Source organism: Ptychodera flava, chromosome 11, assembly GCF_041260155.1.
Source record: "Ptychodera flava strain L36383 chromosome 11, AS_Pfla_20210202, whole genome shotgun sequence".
Lineage (NCBI taxonomy): Eukaryota > Metazoa > Hemichordata > Enteropneusta > Ptychoderidae > Ptychodera > Ptychodera flava.
Window position 1 is genome coordinate 18,334,209 of NC_091938.1, and position 20,144 is coordinate 18,354,352.

Genomic DNA, 20,144 nt, shown 5'->3' on the forward strand with positions numbered 1-20,144 from the left:
TTTGTCGCCGAGCCACTTGCTTAGGTCGTGATTTGGAATCTCAAGTGTGTCGTGAGCAGACTACAATAATTGATAATTTTTATGGAGGAGACTCCAGGGATACTGTATCTGAATTTCAGGTAGTTCGCGCCTAGAAAATGAAAGACATAAGCTTTTGCTCAAACTTTCCTCAAGCACTATTTCAACCATTTACTTTTAAAATCAAGAATAAGAAAACGGTACAGATTTTGGTACTAGAAAAACAAATTACCCAATATTTACCGATATTTAAAATTCAAAATGGCCGTCATCCCTAGCCCAGTTTTATCTCTATGAGGGGAAATAAATTCCCGATTTTCATAAACTAAACCCGGTAATTCCAAAAGATTTAAACTGAGCCTTCACAAGTGGTAGGCCAAAAGAATATTGTAAAAGTTTGAGTGTACAAATATCTGTCCCCGAGGCGCGTTGTACCGTAGGAAAGAGTGCTAATTCATTGTGGCGAAATCGTATATACATAAAATAGGAAAATGATCGGTTTTTTGAACTTTGGAACATACGTAAGGGCAAACCAGCTATCAGAAAAGTAAATTTTGGGCATGTCGCGAAACCCTGAGGGCATCGCCAGATTGTATCGATAATCCCAAAAAATGTCTGACACACGCTCCAGGCGTGTACGGTCCCTGTCATTTACTGTATCATGCATGCGTTTTTCTCTGTTCGTTTTGTCAACTATAAAGCGAAACCAGCGTACAATCGACTCCATAAATCCAATATCGCACCTATAAACTGTAATGACTGAAACCTATTCATCAAAACCAATGGACCATGCGAACTTTTGAAATTGACACTCTCTTGAACAGAGAGCGTAGAGTGTCGTGCACGGACTCCCGCAAAAACTGTTAGGAAATGGCACACAGCAGGATTTCACAGCGACCTAAGCTCAAACAGTTCGATATTCGTCTTACACGCGACGCCCGTTTTCATCTCTTTGTCAGATCCTGATGTATTCGTTCGCTTCCGAACGTTTGCACCAGTTTCGAATATGATTATGTCAGTTATCATAAACTCTTTTGAATCAGAAAGACAACTACAGATGACAAATCGTACACCGCTATGCGTGCTTTTGGATGGCAATGCCTAGCCTTATTCTTCCATCATGCACCACGAGTTCAAGACAAATGTGTCAAATCAAATATTCACTAAGCGCATCCACCCTTTGATTTGACGGAAGAGTTGCATAACCTGGTAATAAACGGCGACGTCTGTTTGATATTTGTATTCGTCGTGGCTGTGGGTGATTAAAAATGTTATGAATAAATTAACAAAATAAAGTGATGTATGGTCAGAACTTGGGTCGAATAAACTTGGCATTGCGATCAATTTCACAGATTCACAATACCTCCAAGAAAAAATTCTTAAAAAAGAGCTGAAATAACAAAAGAGCGAGAGAGTATTTATTAACCATCAATAAAAAAATACTGATGAATAATGTAAGTTGTTACGTAAACGAGTGCACTATTGTGGAGAGTTTCATAGTTAAATAACGCAAACAAACTTTGAAAGGATACACGATCCACTGTAATTATGTAAAATGCATTTCACATCCCTTGCGTGTACACCATATGATATCTTAAAGGGACATTAGCTGTAATTTTAACTAATTTTTCACTAATCTGTTTCAATGTATCAACTACAGAATTTTACTATAATCCGATCATCATCATGACCAATGCTCGGTGTCCTGCTTGCCAACACAGCCTGTGTATGTGAAACGACCATTGTTATTATTGATAAATATATTCTAGTCCGGACCTGAATACAAAATTTAAACAATTACAATGCAGATTATACTCATATAGGGTATATTTATGAGTTAAATATCAGGAATGTCTCCATGGTTCAGGGATTCAAACCAGAAACTGCAGATGATACACAGAAGGAAAAAAAAACAAAAAACATGACCAAAGTTACAGCTAATGGTTCTTTAATACGTATGTGACGTGGCTAATAGATAACCGAGGGTGTATGCCACGAAGAGTAGCCAAGAAGCTGCACGACCCAATGAATTTAAAAAAAATGAAAACAAACCTTTATCCATTGTGCACAATATTCGCACACTCACATGTTTCCTTGCAGTGAAAGTGGAACGCATTTTTCACATGTACCGTACAGAATATTCCAGCGGTCGTTTCGAACCAAATGTGTGCGCAACGGAAGGAAATGAATTCTATCGATATAATCGAATAACGTTCCTGTAGGCGGCGAGAAATTTAATTCTGTACATCGCGCTGCAGCCTCAACAAACGCTCTCAACATAGGCGATGGGGCTATTTGTGTGGGAAAGAGGCTGTTTGATACATTTTAATGGCTGTACCAGTGCACATGTTGAAAGGTTGAAGGACAAAATTACAAATTTAAATGCGATTAATTGCCGCTTCTCTTGGCCATGGCCCTTACCTCAAACTACAAAAGGCGTTGACAGCTGGTCAGGAAAATTACTTTAAAAAACATATATTAGCATTCCACAAGTACTACAATCAGATGAAAACAAGTCAATCATTAAAAAAAGTAAAAGTTTGAACCGCGGAGGGGGTGGACAGTGCTTGGACCGACAAAAAACACTTTGATATCGACAGCATGCTAATAGACGAGATTCCTGATTGACGGGTTTGTAGATTTCATCTCGCTACCTCTCCCACCCCGGCCTGTGTACATTATCATGATAATTCACAGTGGAGTCTGAACAATGAACGTACAAATTGAAAATACGCATGCGTATATGTACCTATAGGAATAGTACAAGACGGTTTTAGAACGGTTCACAGACGGATACCTGCTTTCTATTCCTCGCAGTTCTTGGGAATAGGTCTTATCTTGGATGTACCGTGTCCTCGAGCTTGACGAGACGAAACCCCGTCACAACGTTTGAATTCAAATCGACCACTGCTATAATTCCACACAAAACCATCAAAAACGTACAAAACGAACAAAAATGGTACATACGCATTTATTGCATTTGAGTAACTTAATAAAAATTGCTTTCTTTAAAGGTTGCAATTTTCGGTTCAAAAATATGCGGGTATCTTGTTGTGAAGGCTTCAAAGTGACTGTTCATGACTGGAGAGATTATGTTCGAACCCCTCGGACAAAAATTGATTTTTTTTCCGCAAAACGGAAGTGATTCATTTAGCACAGTCCTCTTGAGACGTAAATCGATCGGGATAAATCCTTCGGAAAGTCAGAGATTCGTTCCTTGACATCGGCTGTAAAATATTAAAACCGACGAATCCAGGAAATGGGATTAAAGCCAAGGAAGTTTCTAACGAGGGTTTTTTCAGCCTTGCATTCTGGACCTGCTTGAAGTCGCCCGTTTGATGGGGCAAGCTTGCAATCTATCGAAGTGACAAAGTCGGGGATTGGTTACGTGCTATAAGACAGGTTAGACGGGTCAAGGGTCGATTGACGACTTTGGTGACGTCATGAGTCGTTTTCTAATAGTGCACTGAAGGACGTGAGGACACGTTGATCGACAAGGTTGGAAAAATACTATACGCAAAACGAGTACTTCGCAAACGTTAACACAAGACTTTTAGGACCGTCCGGAACTCACTGTTTTCAGTTTACGCATGCAAATCGAGTTCGTGTATCTAAATTTGTTTGACGCAAACGAGCTGTTGGGAGACTCAAAAAATCGATAGAACTTGATCGTGAAGACAACTGGCGCCTGAATCAAGTTGACAACTTTGAGCTATTATGGTAATTAGAAAACATCCTTCCTGCTTATCATGTCTATGATTTTGACCTCTTTCTAAAATGAGTGGATTGACGATCAAATGGATCGTGGTAGCATCACTGATATGCGTGTCAGTAAAAACGGGTGAGTCAATAGTCAAGATGGCCCCCTAAAAGATATTATTTTAGAAAACGTTCCCCAGAAGGGAAGTGTTTGTTCTTCATTTTATCCCGTTGCTATTGTGCCGGATACACAGAAAGGAATTCCGGAAATACTCTGTTTGAATGAAAGAATTGCCTGACTCTATATCGCGTTTATGATGGGTTGATTCGTACAAATCGGTTCCTTCATAATAATTTGTGCAAAATTCGTACTGTTTGAATTGTTAATCTAACTTTTAATAACAATTTTATCGATTCAAACTCCATTTTGTTCATAACATCTATTGAAAGGTTTCTATTGTATACCGCCGAAGGTTCTCATCTTTTCAAAATATTGATCAATCAATCATCCAATAGGCACAAGCCCCGTTAAGATGACATTACCATTATCCTGTTAAGCAACAGGGACTAAAGGGTCTTTGCTTATTTAGACAATGTGAAATTCTGGTCACAAAAGAGTAAATTTTCTATCGTTACAATGCCAATTTAAAACGACGTGTACATATGAAGAGTAGATGAGACGAGTTGTCCGTGAGAATGTGAGTCAAGTGGTGACACCATTCAATGTTCGCGGTATCAACTCCATTGAGGTGAAGTAAACAACCCATGGCCGAACCGTCCCAATCATGCAGAAAATACGAATCCCACTATTAATCACATTGAACAAACAGTGTTACGTGTTAAATGCCGGTGAACATCAGGCATGACAGATATGTATAATCACTGGCATTTCATATAGATGGGCTCATGAATGTGTGAGGGGATATGGTTCATTCGGGGAAGGAATCAATTACACGCAGATGTGGTAGAACGGAAGTGGAAATATGGAAGAAGGATTAATCTTGTCCATTCCAACCAAAGTCGTGCATCGAATAAGAGGCCGACGTTAGGCCACGCGGCAGGTCTTCACACGATACAGTTAGTTCGATCCAGCGTACCGTGAAGGGTGCATGCTTGTCAGAATTTGTTGAATACGACGCGGACGCCGGGGTTGTAAAGAAACTTCAAGATCGAATCAGCCTTAACGTCGGGGCTTATCCACTGCTTTCAACGTATACATATCCATAGCAAGTATGCTTGTGCATCGATTCCCTATTAATCTATACATAATGGATAGACAAATACATGCATGCATGCATACATACATACATACATACATACATACATACATACATACATACATACATACATACATACATACATACATACATACGTACGTACGTACGTACGTACGTACGTACGTACGTACGTACGTACATACGTACAGACAGACAGACAGACATACATACATACATACATACATACATACATACAGACAGACAGACAGACAGACAGACAGACAGACAGACAGAATCAGACAGAAAATAAGACAGACAGACTGACGGGAAAAGAAGCATACTACGTCGCTTTCCTGCTTAGTCGGAGTATTCAAAGACTACTAGTTAGGTTGTGGTGCTCAGAAACCAGGCAGCACTCACAGTTTTAATTTTTCACCATTTCGCAGAGTCGCCGACTGTGTCTTTCCTCGGAATGCAAATTTATAGGCAGAGCGTCAACATCGTTGACAATTGAAAGTTTGGTTTAAATAAAATCACATTCAACAGCCAAACGTGACCATACGGCTTGATTAGACACACATTTTGTTATGTGACGACGTTTCACAGTAATTCCAGGCCATAGCAAGTCATTGCAATTTGCATTTATGACTTAATGTCATAATGGAACCTTTATACCAACCATGATATGTAAAATTAAGAAACAAGGACAAATAGGTGATTAATACTTGAGACTCAGAGTATAAATTCACATCAAGTTCACCGTAATGGACGATTCACAGAAAATGTATGCATATAAATTCTGTATTTCCCCGTTATTTCGTTTTGTTGATTCCCTCGTCAGCAATGTCGCATTTTATTAAAACAGAAAACTGTTGGAAGAGGTGGCTGATGACTTCCAAAAATACCACGTTACCCTAGTGTCCTGAGTTACCCAAACAACAAACACATGCTATATACGCACACTTTCAATTATACCAGCACATATACAACTCATTTTATGCATGAATTCATGCGCAAGGGGCTGAGGGTCAGAGGTCCTTTCGTAACATAGACGAAACTGATCTATACGTCGACCTAATGACCTATTGTCTCTTTGTTTATTTTTCAGTTCTATAAAATATGTTGTCCCCCACCCCCTCCAAAAAAGTTTTCCACCTTAGTCGATATTTAGTTGGAGGTGAATGCTTTGAGAAAGAACATCGTACAAAATAGATCGTACAGCATTTACCAGCACATCATGAAATGAAATGTTGTGTCCAATACAATTTGTATAAAATTCAGTATTATTTGGGGAACCAAGACAGAATTGGCGACGATGAAACTTGTCGTTCTTCAAAGATACTGCGTACTGGACAGGTAACTGTGATCCCGATAAGACACGGTGCGGGTATCTATCATAATTCTTGGAAAGGTTGGCCTTTGTGAACACTCGCATCAGAAGAGCGGGTGCCCTAAGCACTCTTGGGGTCAACGATGTCTGTCAAATCGTGAATGAAGCTAATACACAATGCTGAAATGTGATCACTCTGTTCAGACAGCTATATATAGACAACGACAACACGACGAAAACAAAAACACATTTATGCATAATCTCGTTATGGTGTGATTTAGTGATGCGGCATAAATCGAAGAAAACTTAGCAACTCTCTGCTCAGTTTTTATGTTTGTTTGTTTTTTTTTCTGCTTGAATTGAATTGAATTCAGCGAAAATTGTCCTTATACTGTCCTTCTGCAAATTACCAACTCAAATTGTAGTTGTTTACGCATAGGGTATTTTATAATGTTCACGAAATTTTGACATTTGAAATTATGATTTCTAATTTCACCACGGTCTGAATTTGTCATTGCAAGGGACATCTGCCAAAGTGAAGGTCACCTATATAAACATATCATAACAAGGCATAACTAGGATCACATATCGTCAAACTGAGGTTTTTTATTTTTAGAACAAGGACAAATGGAACCTAGATGTGCATGTGCCCGATGTAATGTGGACGGTTTTGTGACTGAGCATTTATTTGCGAATGATTAAAATCAAATCAAAGTATTTTGCTGTTAAAATCGATAAGGCCACGAAAGCGATTTCAAGGGATGTCGATCAAAATCAAGCTTTAAAGAAAAAAACATAAGAAACACATTTCGTCAACACTTTTCGGAGAGCTGTTGCTGTGTTTCATAGATATCGGAATGGAGCATGATTAACATTCATTACAGTGGAACACAAGCGAATTGTATGGCGAAGAGAGATGAAATCACTGAAGACTCTGCATTTGCCATGCCAGTATTGGAACTGACCTTCAATTCTCAAACGTGTAATGTCTCCTTTTGAGGTCACCTGTTCAAGTACTGAACAATCTCGCTTTTGTTCATTCCGCGAATAAATTGAATCGTGATACTTCGAATATAGCTGCGTTTATTCAATACTTTTAAGTTTTTGGATACGTCAAACATGGTTCATGGAGTGTCAGTCACACAAAAATTAGCATACGAGAGGCATCGTGTCAGTGTGGCCTATTTCATACTAGAAAACAAGTTGTGCTAAGGCTTGAAATCATTTCACATTGTCAATCTATCTGTCTGTCTGTCTGCCTGTCTGCCTATCTATCTATCTATCTATCTATCTATCTATCTATCTATCTATCTATCTATCTATCTATCTATCTATCTATCTATCTATCTATCTATCTATCTATCTATCTATCTATCTGTCTGTCTATCTATCTATCTGTCTGTCTGTCTGTCTGTCTGTCTGTCTATCTGTCTGTCTGTGTCTGTCTGTCTGTCTATCTATCTACCTACCTACCTACCTACCTACCTGTCTGTCTGTCTGTCTGTCTGTCTGTCTGTCTGTCTGTCTGTCTGTCTGTCTATCTATCTATCTATCTATCTATCTATCTATCTATCTATCTATCTATCTATCTATCTATCTATCTATCTATCTATTACCTACCCATTCATATTCTTGCTCGAGATTGTTTTGCAACTTTATTTCCTATGTGTGCCTAAATTAACAACACGACAGGTGTTGGGAAATTTTGGAGCATGTTTACTGTTTTTCCCTTTAGTACGGCTCCTGTTGCGTCATTGGCCATTATGACGGGCTACTGCATTCAAATGCTATATTATGCTCAATTTGCATGAAGCTAAATGAAGACAATCGAAGGGAACGCCATATGGGCATCCACTCGAAATGATTTACAGGGCTGGATGCCTTTAAGTTCGCACAAGTGAATATTTCATTCAAATTAAATAGCACAGCCGACCACGCACGCTTTCACATTCAATATACAAATATATGCTTATATGGAGAGAATATAAGTGTGTGTAAATGGTTAACGTATACTGATCCATTTACTTAACTACACACAAACACCCCACATACACACACAGACACACAGACACATAAATATATAATATATATTTATAATATATATATTATATTATATATTATATATATATATATATATATATATATATATATATATATATATATATATATATATATAACAAGATAATAGAATATACTGTTTTACAATTACAGAATTTTTTCTCCTGTGTTAGATTTGTCATTTCGTAAATGTGATCATTAGCGATCATCAGTGCTTACGTACTCTTTCATTGGGTTTTCACGTTCACTAAACCATTCACCCATTTACAAGTATTACTGCAAATACATTCGACAGATGCGAGTTATACTTTACAATCGTTCTGTGCTCGGGGATTGCTATGTCGCTCAGTTGTTCAGTCTTGCTTGGAGTGAGTGAATCATCAAATGCATATCTATACGTCATTCGTGTCTGACAGTCTACTCGACGAGACGGTGTGACGGCGAGAGTCGCTAAGTGTTACTTCTATAGCCCATCGATGCTTGTACTGACGCAATGCTGTCGCGATTTGAGGCTTCACATCTCGTAACACAAACCATGGCAAATGCACCTTTTGTTGCCTTCAATTCGTATACTGACCGTGACGCAGGGCCGGTGTGATTTGAGGGCTTCTTATCTCTACACACAAAAGAAATACACATTTCTGTTGCCTAACTCAATGTTACTAACCCCCATCATGTATATTCTCTTTCCTTACTGTGACTGTCACCTGACACGTTCCGTACAACACAGAGGTACGACCGGAGCAGCGTACTGGACGCAGCAGTTACGAACACGACTGGCTATTAAAAAAGTCCAAGCTAAACAAACAATATCAAACTTCGAGGCTCTTGAAAGGTAGCTAGTCTGTTAGTAAACTTAACACTCAATTTCATTCCTTTGCTTTTGTATTATGCCTTTCAAGTTCAATACCTACCGTCCTTCTTTTCCACTGAAATCACTAAACGCACTGCTAAAACCTTCTCTTTACCTGTTAATGATTATCTCATGCTTCTTGGCGTCATGGTAACGATTATCACCGATATATCAATCACAAGTATCATTTTTATATTGTATGCTCTTAGTATTAAGGTAGTTGTCCATTCTGTATGTATGTTTTACTGCTTTATCTAAAATGCCAATTAGCCGCCAGCTGGGCGATTGAGAAGGCTTGAACAGCATGGGCGTACTTTGGTTCAATTTTTTGCTTGATGTTCACAAGGCTTCAGCGATTTCACATCTTTTGTTCAAGTCATCAAAGCTTTTTCCTAGTAAATAGTATCTCCAAAGTGACCTGTCGTCTATTATCATTTTTCGTGTTATCCAGTTCAATTCCATTTCTGTAGTGAAGGTTGCGCCCACGCCCTAACCAACTCTAGGTGGGAAGTGGGTTAATTATTAATCCCCAGTTAGAAATAGCTTCTTTCTATTATAGTCCACTAGTTTTTTGCATGGAAAGCAAGCTATATTGCAATCCGAATGGCGCTCGGTATGGAACTACCGGGACGGAAACAGCAGACATTTTCAGCTCACTGGGAATAGCAACTGTTCTGTGTTCATGCATGTACCTTCCCCTTGTGTTAAACGTAGCATACATAGGAAAATACATTTGCACTCTCATTGTCTGCATTCTACTCCTTAGAACTCTAAGGCTATTTCTTTCTGAGGTAAAAGTGAGTCTAACCATTCAAAAAGAGTAGCCGATAGGCAAAATTATTCTCAGTAAAAAAGTGTCATAAATCACGCAAGGCATAGCAACAGACGTTTTCTGTCGGAGCGGACCATACCCTATACCCTACAACTATCACAGCTTTGCCCGTTACGCATCAAAATCCCCCTATATATTATTCTGTCCGTATATTAGCAGCTAATGCGGCTCATTTGTTGTGTAGTGTAACGAAAGCTTGCTCGTAAAACAACCGTACTCAGTCTCTGTCCCCTCTGGCTGTACTGCACTATGTATATAGTTTGAGATGCGCTCGACGGCCACATCACTCGTCCTTCCCGACCTTTATGGTCTCTTAACTGAGCAGAATTTGACCTTGGCACCGTTAGCATTCACTACAGGTGTTACATGTGACGACGACTAAATTGTTTAAGCGAACGAGACGGCGAGGTATCTCCCTGGAAGCGTGCTAAATGAGCTTAAACGATCGATAGCTTTATGACTGTGTGTTTATAGCACAATTGAATCCACAATAAGATCCGTTATGACGCAAATGGTCCAGGTGATATAGAGTACTTGCACTTTTGTTTAGATGGGTGACCTTTGACACGAACAAGAGTAGAGACGTGTTAAGTTTACAGTGACCTAAATGACCAAAATAATATGGATTTTGTGAATTTTGAACACAAAGACCTTTTGGAAATGATAGTTTTGTACACAGTAGACGCCTATATTTTATGGATAAAATTAAAATTTGGCAGTTAATTTATTCACTATTATCTCTTTCGCTAAGATGGTCGGGGCGATCCTGGAAGATACCGACTGTTGCAAGACTTATTCCAAGACTACAATCCGATCGTGAGGCCAGTGTACGACCCAAAAGGCGTGACTTACCTAAACATGCAGTTTTATGTTTCACAGGTCCTCGATATGGTAAGCTTGTTTTATTGGGTAATATTTCAATTTTTTCACTAAACGCCTGAGGGCAAATGGAATACTCCCTACCGTAAAATTGGTCATGCCACTGGTATTTATTCCGCACATTCATATGGCGGTCAGTTACTAAAGAGGGATGGACTATCATGTTTTGGGTGGTTTTTGGGGGGGCTGTTCATGCAATTATTAATCGCGTTCGAGGGTTTGGTGTTTTGTTCAAAATACTTTTTCCCAAAATGCAACACTCTTTCCATCTATCAAACCGGTGATTTTTTTACAGCAAAAACAGCAGATCTGTTGAAAAGTTTTGACAATTAAAATGTTGGCTCCCGAAATTGTTGCTCTTATTTCCGACCAACCCGTGAGAAGATCGAAAGTCGACACTTACTCGGAACGGACGATCCAAAGCGTGAAAAGTGATCCAAAAACGTCGACAACGACGCCTTTCGCGTAAAACACAAAATGTTAATGGCATACTATTATTAGCAGAACTCAATTGTATTATTCGGTCATCGTGCACTAAGGCGGACGAGTTGTGATGGGATAAAAATGGTCCTATCACCGATGCACTAGTAAACTGACAGAGCATCGACACTTCGCGACACGAGATTGATCGGTACTTCTATTTAGAATGTGGCGGATAAAAATATTACACGCCGCCGGTTGTATACGCTGCATACGCCGTGTAAATACAAAGGTAGCACCACATTCTCTCCGAGAACATTTTACCGGGTGCAAATGACATACGCTGCTTTACAGTTCCTGAGATAGCGGAAACCTGTTAATGGGTGACGCTGTGACCTGGAAAGAGAAAAAACAGGTTTCACTTTCTTCTTTCATGGCAGCTCTGCAGACAACACTGGGTTCAATATTTCTGTTGTGTGTGACTGAAAGAATCCCGAAAATAATTCTAAATATGTCATTTTTTGTGGGTAATACCAGCACGTTCTTGCGCTAAATATACCTATACATGACCAAAAGCGTCGTTGAGCTTAAAGAACAGACAATACGAGTGCTGTGTGTACTATAGTTTGTCAGCGAGTGAGATACCTTTTTGGAAAAAAAAACACTGAAATCTAGACGTTTCTAAATGTCACCAAAGCGGAAGGAATGGCTTCAGGGTACTTAGTATTGCGGGTCAAAGGGCCGAGTACTTTCTCGTAACCCTGTTTGCTGAAAGACTAACCGCGTCCAAGTCGTCGGTTGTCTGTGTAAATCTGATATCTCGTGAGAACGTGTCAAATCATGAGCTGTCTCCCTCGGGGCTGAAATTTTGATAAATGACAGTGTATGTGAGTGCCATTGTTGGCCTTTAGATGTCATTTAAATATCAAAGACTTCCAAAAACCATTCGCTAATGATAAATGTGTATTCAAGTCAAGTCATGTTTGTGTATAGTTCTTTTGGGTAAAAAATATACGAACAATTCACGCATGGCCAGAATGGCTCTATTTCCCGCCTTTTCTTGACGCCTGCTATTTTACAGAATTTCACAGGGTTAAAAATTCTAGTTTATTTTTTATTCTGTTTCCTCTCGTGACCTAAAGACAATCATTCGACGGTTATCGGGTTTTAATCGTACTGTTTGTTTTGTCCAACACGTTCAACGAAATAACCATCACCCGCGTCTATAGGATGTAAAATCAACAAACCTACAGGTCAATGTGTTGTTAAAATATCTGTACATCCATCTTATCTTACCTCTGAGATAACACTTAACTTTAAAATTCTAATATCAAACGTGTTTTAAGATTCAAGTCGTGGGAAACGTGTGAAAATACTCAATTTCAATTTGATAAAACAATATGTATAACATTATTACTATAATTATCGTCATCATTGTCATCAACACCGCCCCCATCATAATCATCATCATCATTTTTCCCCCAGTTTTACGAATATTTATAAAATCGCACACTGCAATAAACGAAAAGATCTTTCAAACGTGTTTTACATTCTCGTCATTTCTAGAAGTTTTGTCATAGCGTTGAATTCCCAAGGAGCGGTGCTGTGTGAGTGTATTCAATTTTTGTCGAACGATGAACAGGGGTCTTCTGACAAGACATATTTCGAATAACATGGATGTCTGGCAATTTCTTTCTGGTACGTTCATGTTAGTTAAACCATGCTTTTCGTATTTGCAGGATGAAAGAATGCAAAGGATAAAAATAAATGCCTGGGTTACATTGGTAAGTAAATTATGTCCTTTCCTTGTGTCTTTGTGTCTCTATGTGTGTCTGTATCTTTGTTTCTGTGACTGTCTGCACATGCCTGTCTTGTAAGTGTCCCTGTGTATAAAGCCTTTGTATTGACCTTTTAAAGAGAATGGGTTAATAGATTTCTATGCTGTCAGAATAGATATTCATCTGGTCACAAACCTTTAAAATAAAAATTAGAATAAATATAGAAAAATAGATCTTTTGATGGCAGCGTGCATGTCCCTATTGGTGGAAGGGTGGCATCTGTAAATGAATGAAAAAATTCGATGGCTGGACATGTGTTCTTGCATGCAGTAGAGTAGCGAGCACAGTGTGGATTTATGGATGTTCAAGGTATACTGTCACCTGTTCCAATTTTGCCACAGTTACCATGGAAAGAGAAAATCTAACCAATCACAGATTTTAAGCGGGTGGCCGCTTTTGAAAAACAGCGCTCTCACATGGGTATTTTGAATACCAAGGCACGCCCCTTTGACCATATGTGGGCATATGTAGATTACAGGTGACTGTATACCTTTAAGGCAGTACGCGCCTTGAAATTGAAAGACTTAGTCTGTTCAAACTTTCAGTAAACTTTTAAGATGCCTTAAATGGTTCCCGTTCGAAATCAAGAAAAACATCAGAGGTCACAGAGTAGAATTAGAGAAACAAATTAGTGAATACCGATGTTTACCGACAATTGAAATTCAAAAGGCCGCCAACTCTGTGTTCACCCAATGGGATAATTACATTTTCTGTTTTCTATTTTCACAAAAATAAACCGATGAAAACATTATTTACTTAATGAGCTTCAAAATGACCCCCACAATCAAGTAGTAGGCCTAGACCAATAGCTGAGTGTCCCAATACCTGTCTATGATGCGCACTCTACCTTAATGGATGGATATGAAGAGCAAAGAAGGAGGTGGTCGGTAGCTTCCTTGAATATTCTGAACGTAAGAATAATCATATGCTGACAACAAAAACAAATGAATTAATGTACAAAAAAGAATTTCATATACCTCGTTGTAAAAGTGGTACTTTGAGAAATAAGTTGCGAAAAATGAACATGTCTAGAGGTGGCTTTAAATATTTGTAACAGTTGTATGTAACCATATTGTCTTTATATTCGAATATTTTAGATATTTTTCTTCATTTTAGTAACACAGCTGCATGCAAGGTAACCAGTGAAGTTCCTGTTTGAAATTCAAGCCGTTCGAGAGAAAACAAAACCGCCCACACTGTCGCGATGTAAGTAAGCAGGTGCTGGTTGCTTCCAAAGGAAAACAGCCATTTAGAAGCGATGGAGTGTTACCAGCATCGTTCATTGTGTTTGTGTATTTTGCAAATTCAATGTCAAGGCATTCCACACGATAAAGCAGCCTCTACGTTCGCAATGCAAAAAACGTCCCGTGGGATATTTCGCGAAGTTAACATACTGCAGCACATGTTCTTCGAGGCAGGCTAGAGCGGTCAGTCAATTCCGTAACGGTCGCACACAATGTGGTTGCAGCTGCGTGGTTTTCAAGCATTGAATAGAATTCGTAACATTTTCTCTTTTTTTGCAGTCCTTTTTTCAACTACAGTCTCTAGTTCCATCCATAGTCGTGTATGTGTGCATCCGCCTTATCGACCAAACCGAGTGAGCATGCTTTACGTTTGTAAGTCATTCCGAACGGCAATGGGCCATATACCGAGCGTTTAACGCTGATATAGCCTTCAGATAATTTTGGGGAAAAGAGCATTGAAAGCCAGACTCATGAAGCAATGATTAAAAATGATACACAGATGATCTCTGCGACCTACATATTTTGTTTAGTGGCGCGAACTGCCGTAACAAAGATCAAATAAATTAAAAAATGCTTCTGTAAAAATGATTCCTCCCGTTCGCAAATTATCAGTGCGTCAATATGACATATTAAATATTGAAAATATGACAGAGAGTCTATTAAGTGAAGCAATATAGAAACCGATTGATGCGCTGTTGAAGAGCTAATTGGAGATGGTAATAGCGTGAAGAGAGCTTTGTCTAATAGCTGTCATATCAAAAGCATAGTATCTATGACAGCACGACACCGACGGTATGGTATTGTCAACGGCTTTTAAAATATTAGGTGGTCTACATAGATCCGTCTCATTTCGCACATCCTCCCTTCTGCTTCGCTGCAAACCCTACACGGGCTAATATATTCATCGCGCCCATGCGTATATATACGCCATTCATGGAACCCGTTCAATTTCCGCGTCGCTTGTCGTTGGCGCTATTAACAGAGCGAATTCTGCATGTGAGTTTTATCAGAAGATGTTTTGCTTGCCGAGTCACGAACTTAGGAACCAATCAGATAGATCAAATATAAACACGTTCGGGCTCAATATGTAATAAAAGTATACGAGAAAGCAGCTTTGTCACGGAATGCAGTGTATTAATTAGGACGACACGCTTCTCAGCTTCTCACATTATTCCGTCATTGACTTGACGGGGAAATCCATACAGTTCCGACACATTCACCGTACGTCAATAAACTTATCGGAGAACACTTGAACTGCGGAAATGCAACGGAACAATACGAGCGTTATTGTTATACGGAAAATGGCCACCCTTACTGTATTTAGCTTTCCATACGGTTGTACCATTAAGTTTATCAAAAACAATCGTCTAAATAGACCGGTACTAGCGACACTTTCTTTTGAAAGGTGGCGTATTTCAGAAGCGAGTGTGTTGCACGATCGAACTGTCATTCGTCATCACTGTCACCATATTTTGTTTGTATTAAATCTTCCGTGACACATCAGGATTCGTTATTAATAATTTTTGTTTGTTTATTTGCGAATGCTTCTGGGTTTTTTTTAATATTTGGCGACCCTTTCAAATGACATTTTCTTTCTTTCTGTTTAAGCCTGGGAGTTAATTCTTGAGTACGAAAGAATGTGTGGTATGAAAATTGCCTGCAAGTGGCTTGCACGGGGGTTTGGCCTGTTGGAAACTTTGATTCGCTAGAGCGTAAACATAGTTCTCCGGACACCCGTCCCTCACGCACACTCGCAAGCTTTCAACATCCGTTTGTAATTCTCTCCTACTTACACTCTTCTTTCAAAACGTACACGTTCCTTTAATACAAACACGGGGAAGCCTCAACTTGATCGCTTTGAAAGAGACCGCCATTACAAAGTTGGTATCTGTGCGCGCCTAAAACACACGAATTGTCCGTGTTCTGTTTTCGCAAAATGCCAACCGATACGGCATTCGAGACCCTCAGCGCTTTTCTATTGCCGCATATGTGTATACGGCCTTTACAATCGACGGCACGATTAAATATAACAATATTTTGACTTCAATCGTGCCTCCAGTTTCCACGTACCTCTGAAAAATGAGTAATTTTTGTGGTTCTATACTTGCTGTATACAAAACCAATTGAACACAGATAAATACTTCCGTTGCCGGAACGATTCAAATTTAGGAGCGTCATTTACCGTCGACAGATACCCGCCACATGCTGTGCGTAAAAATTGAATGCAAAACTGACAGACACTTGTAAATTATCGAAAAGAAACAAATTGCCGCGTAAAGAGTACAATAAGCAATTTATTGCCGAAACGTCCGCAAAACGCATTCAATAAACATTAAACACGTGGGGTGTAAATCATATTATTAGTGTGTGCGTTCACAAAACGAAAAGTACAACTGAAAATGTCAAAATATTACTTTCTTCATATTCATACTTTCAAGGAAAAATTCTCTTAACAACAGGTTTCGTCAAGTTGAGCGCATGTGTTGTTGAAGTTGTTGTTCACAAAATTCGACACATACGTAACTGCGTCCCTACAATGACGGTTGGGAAACAGATGCAAGGATATATAATCACGTATACGGTTGACTTCATTCAATGCAGGACCATCTACCTGTCACAGATCGGCAAGATGTGACGTGTGATTTACGGGGGTGTTTGCGGCACGGTTCGGAGGGAACAAACGATATCCCTCATAACGCTCATTGTTCGCACAATGGAAAGTCACGGCCTTTTTCCGCTAAGAGAATTCTGAACAAACGTCATGTAGCCTTGAAGACATAAGATTAACCATACGTCGTGGTGGTGTTCAGTGGTTTTTTTTTACGCTGAGGGAAATTGCGGTGTGCTGGCATCAAACATCCGCTTGCTCGTTGTTACATTCAAGAGAAGAGAGTGTGTTTTTGCGATTTCGTTGCCGATTTGGTATCTCTAATATTTGAGATAATTAAGATCTGACCCTCAAAACAATTAAAACGGGTTAAAACAACAGACTTTCAGCCGCTCTTTATCATAAAGTGATATAATATCTGCTGTTATTTTTCGGTGGGTTTGTAGCAAACGGCTGCTTCAGCAGACTGCAAACCTCAACAAGTTGAATATAGCAACTCGATAGTATTTTTGACACACGTCACATGACCGGCACTGTTTTACGGCATTGTAGATTTTCAAAAACATATTTCGTGACATTCTATAATACGCCTCATCTATAATCAGTTCGCAAGTTGACGGTCACCTTAAAACTTTTTTCTCAACCGCGGGTAACAGTTTGGAAAACTTTCACTTGCCAGTGGATAATTTTGAAAACGCCATTAAGGCATGTGGAGGTTCTAGAAAAGATGAATAACTTGGCGGGCTCATCTTCAAACGAGATACGGTACAGCGGAGAAACTTTATCAATTCGTCAGTGAGGAAAAAAGGATGACATATGCTATACATGTAAAAAAACACATTGACTGGCCACATGGTATTCTGGTAGACACATCCCCAAGGATTATCAATCCAAAAAGTCTGTTCTTGAGAGCCTTGGGAATAAGAGTCGTTTTTGACGATTAAAAAACCAAGGGAATGTATATTGTGATGTTACCCGATACAATATACTGGTAATACTCAATACGTGCATAGGTATCTAAAATTTGACCGGCCTCGATGGTAACAACATACGTTTCTTGTCCCTGGGATTTGCCTTAAGGTAGTTCGCGCCTCAAAAATAAAATATTTAAACTTTTGCTCAAACGTTCCTCAAGCAATCTTTCACCCATTCTCTTTCAAAATCAAGAATAAAATTCGGAGTTCATCTTCCAAATTTTGGAAAAATAAAAATACCTAAGACAATATTTGAGGTTCAAAATGGCCGCCATCCCTTTGTTTATCTCTGTGGGAGAAATTAGAATTCCTGATTTTCACAAGAATGAGCCCCCCCCCCCCCCCATGAGCCCTCCACAAGTAGTAGATCGATAGAATACGGCAAACGTTTTAGAGTCCGAATCACTGTCCCGAGCGTGCTACCTTAACACGGTCACGAGTTTAAGTCTTAGTTTCACAAGGCTGTAGGCCGGAGGAAACAATAATGTTTTGGGCGATTTTCAGACCTTACAGAACACCAATGTATGCCGTTACGCTGAAGTGGAACATACCACGCGACCGTAATTGAGCGATTCCGAACAGCAATTTTAGACGAGGTGTGCTACAAATGCACATGAGTGCCCGTGAAGGTCTGTTCGCCTGCTGGCCTGAGGTCACGAGGCAGTATCCCAAGGGAAACAATGTAGTTGTGGCGATTCACGGGCCCGAGGGACACAAATCTCCGCTTTTATGCGAAATATGGCCAGGCAGACTGAGGCACACAGTGAGTGAGCCTACCCACAATTCCCCTTGATTTGTTCACTCAGACATTTTTTGCTAAAGCTTTTTCAATTTTATAAGTTTCTTAACAATTTTTAAGTTACAATTTAAGTTCAGGATTATTTGTTAAAACTATGTTCCAAAATTATTGATTATGTTTAAAATTCAAGAGTAAATTGAATGAGAAGTCGATGTTTAGAGGTGCTAAAAATTGTACACTTGTCAAGGTAAAGATGTCAGCAACTAAGATGGTCTCATCATACCACCTGTCAGACATGCAAATTTCCTTTGTTACGAACATTAAAAAAATCAATATCCTTTCTTTTGCCAACGCAGATGCAACTTATTCCCTTAGTTTCCTTGAAAATATTATGTATGGCTGTCAAAAATCTATGTCGACAAAATTACAAAATTACTATCTCCTCCGCGAAAAAGGGGTTGATCTTCTCATTATTCACAGTGAGTAATCAAAAAATTATGATTATCAGAACTATGTTGCCAGAATTTTGAAATATGGACCGAGTTGTTCTGTGTACAGAAGAAATTTGCTTCAGTTCAGTGAGTGATCTCCTTGTGTACAGATCATGGAGAATTGTGGGTAGCCTCACTTACTGTGAGGCAGTATGTGTTTTGTAACACAACTCACAATAGTTCCTCGCTGAAAATTACGGAAATTCTTCTGCTATCACTCGTTTGTAGCAAACGACACCATCATCTTCGTATACATTTTCCAGGTGCGCGCATGCGTAGACGGTGCTTTCAAACGAGCAGGCAACAACTTTCTGTACTGTTGCTTTGTCGGTTAACAGTTTCCAAAACTGTTAAACGGTACCTTGCACTTTGCAGGTATTAGAATCAAAGTGACGCGTACCATCCAACTGTAATTTGACCATTCACAACAGAGATATTTGGTGAGGTGTGTTACAATAGAAAGTAGATATGGGAAAACTATGCAAATTTCCTTTGGAGAGACAGCAATGATATTTCTTGTCGTAAGTTTCGACAAGTGCCAATTTCGGTTGTGCTTTTTCTCCTATAAAGAAACTTTCAAAACAAACTACATTGCACTTTCTTATTAATGATTGGATGATAAACCCGGAAGCATTAACATGCAATTCATCTCTTAATAATTACCTAAAAACACAAAAATATACATCTGCATGTAAAAGAGAATTTAGAAACTTACTTCAAGTCGTGTTGACAGTTGGGTGATTTCTCTGTGTTTTCAAGGACACGTCCAGAGACGTCATACAATTTTCCAACTACTAGATTTACGCGTATTAGGTAGTTCGCACCACGAAAATGAAAGACTTAGAAATTTGCCCATATTTTCCTCACGCAAACTTTAAACCATTCTCTTTCAAAATCAAGAATACTCGGGGTCGCCGTCCAAAGTTTGGTACCAGAGATATAAA

At 39.1% G+C, this 20,144-nt stretch overlaps 1 protein-coding gene across 5 annotated transcripts in view; it reads left to right on the plus strand.

Moving 5' to 3' along the window:
• Nucleotides 1-20,144, plus strand: part of LOC139143695 (neuronal acetylcholine receptor subunit alpha-10-like) — a 58,272-nt gene that overhangs the window by 25,306 nt on the left and 12,822 nt on the right. For 3 of the 5 annotated variants that reach the window (XM_070714214.1, XM_070714213.1, XM_070714212.1), the window contains 3 exons: nucleotides 9,053-9,157; nucleotides 10,759-10,898; nucleotides 13,046-13,090. In XM_070714214.1, the coding sequence (XP_070570315.1) occupies nucleotides 9,053-9,157; nucleotides 10,759-10,898; nucleotides 13,046-13,090 (290 nt within the window). The remainder of the gene's footprint in view (nucleotides 1-9,052; nucleotides 9,158-10,758; nucleotides 10,899-13,045; nucleotides 13,091-20,144) is intronic. The other 2 variants (XM_070714215.1, XM_070714216.1) reach the window with 1 other exon arrangement.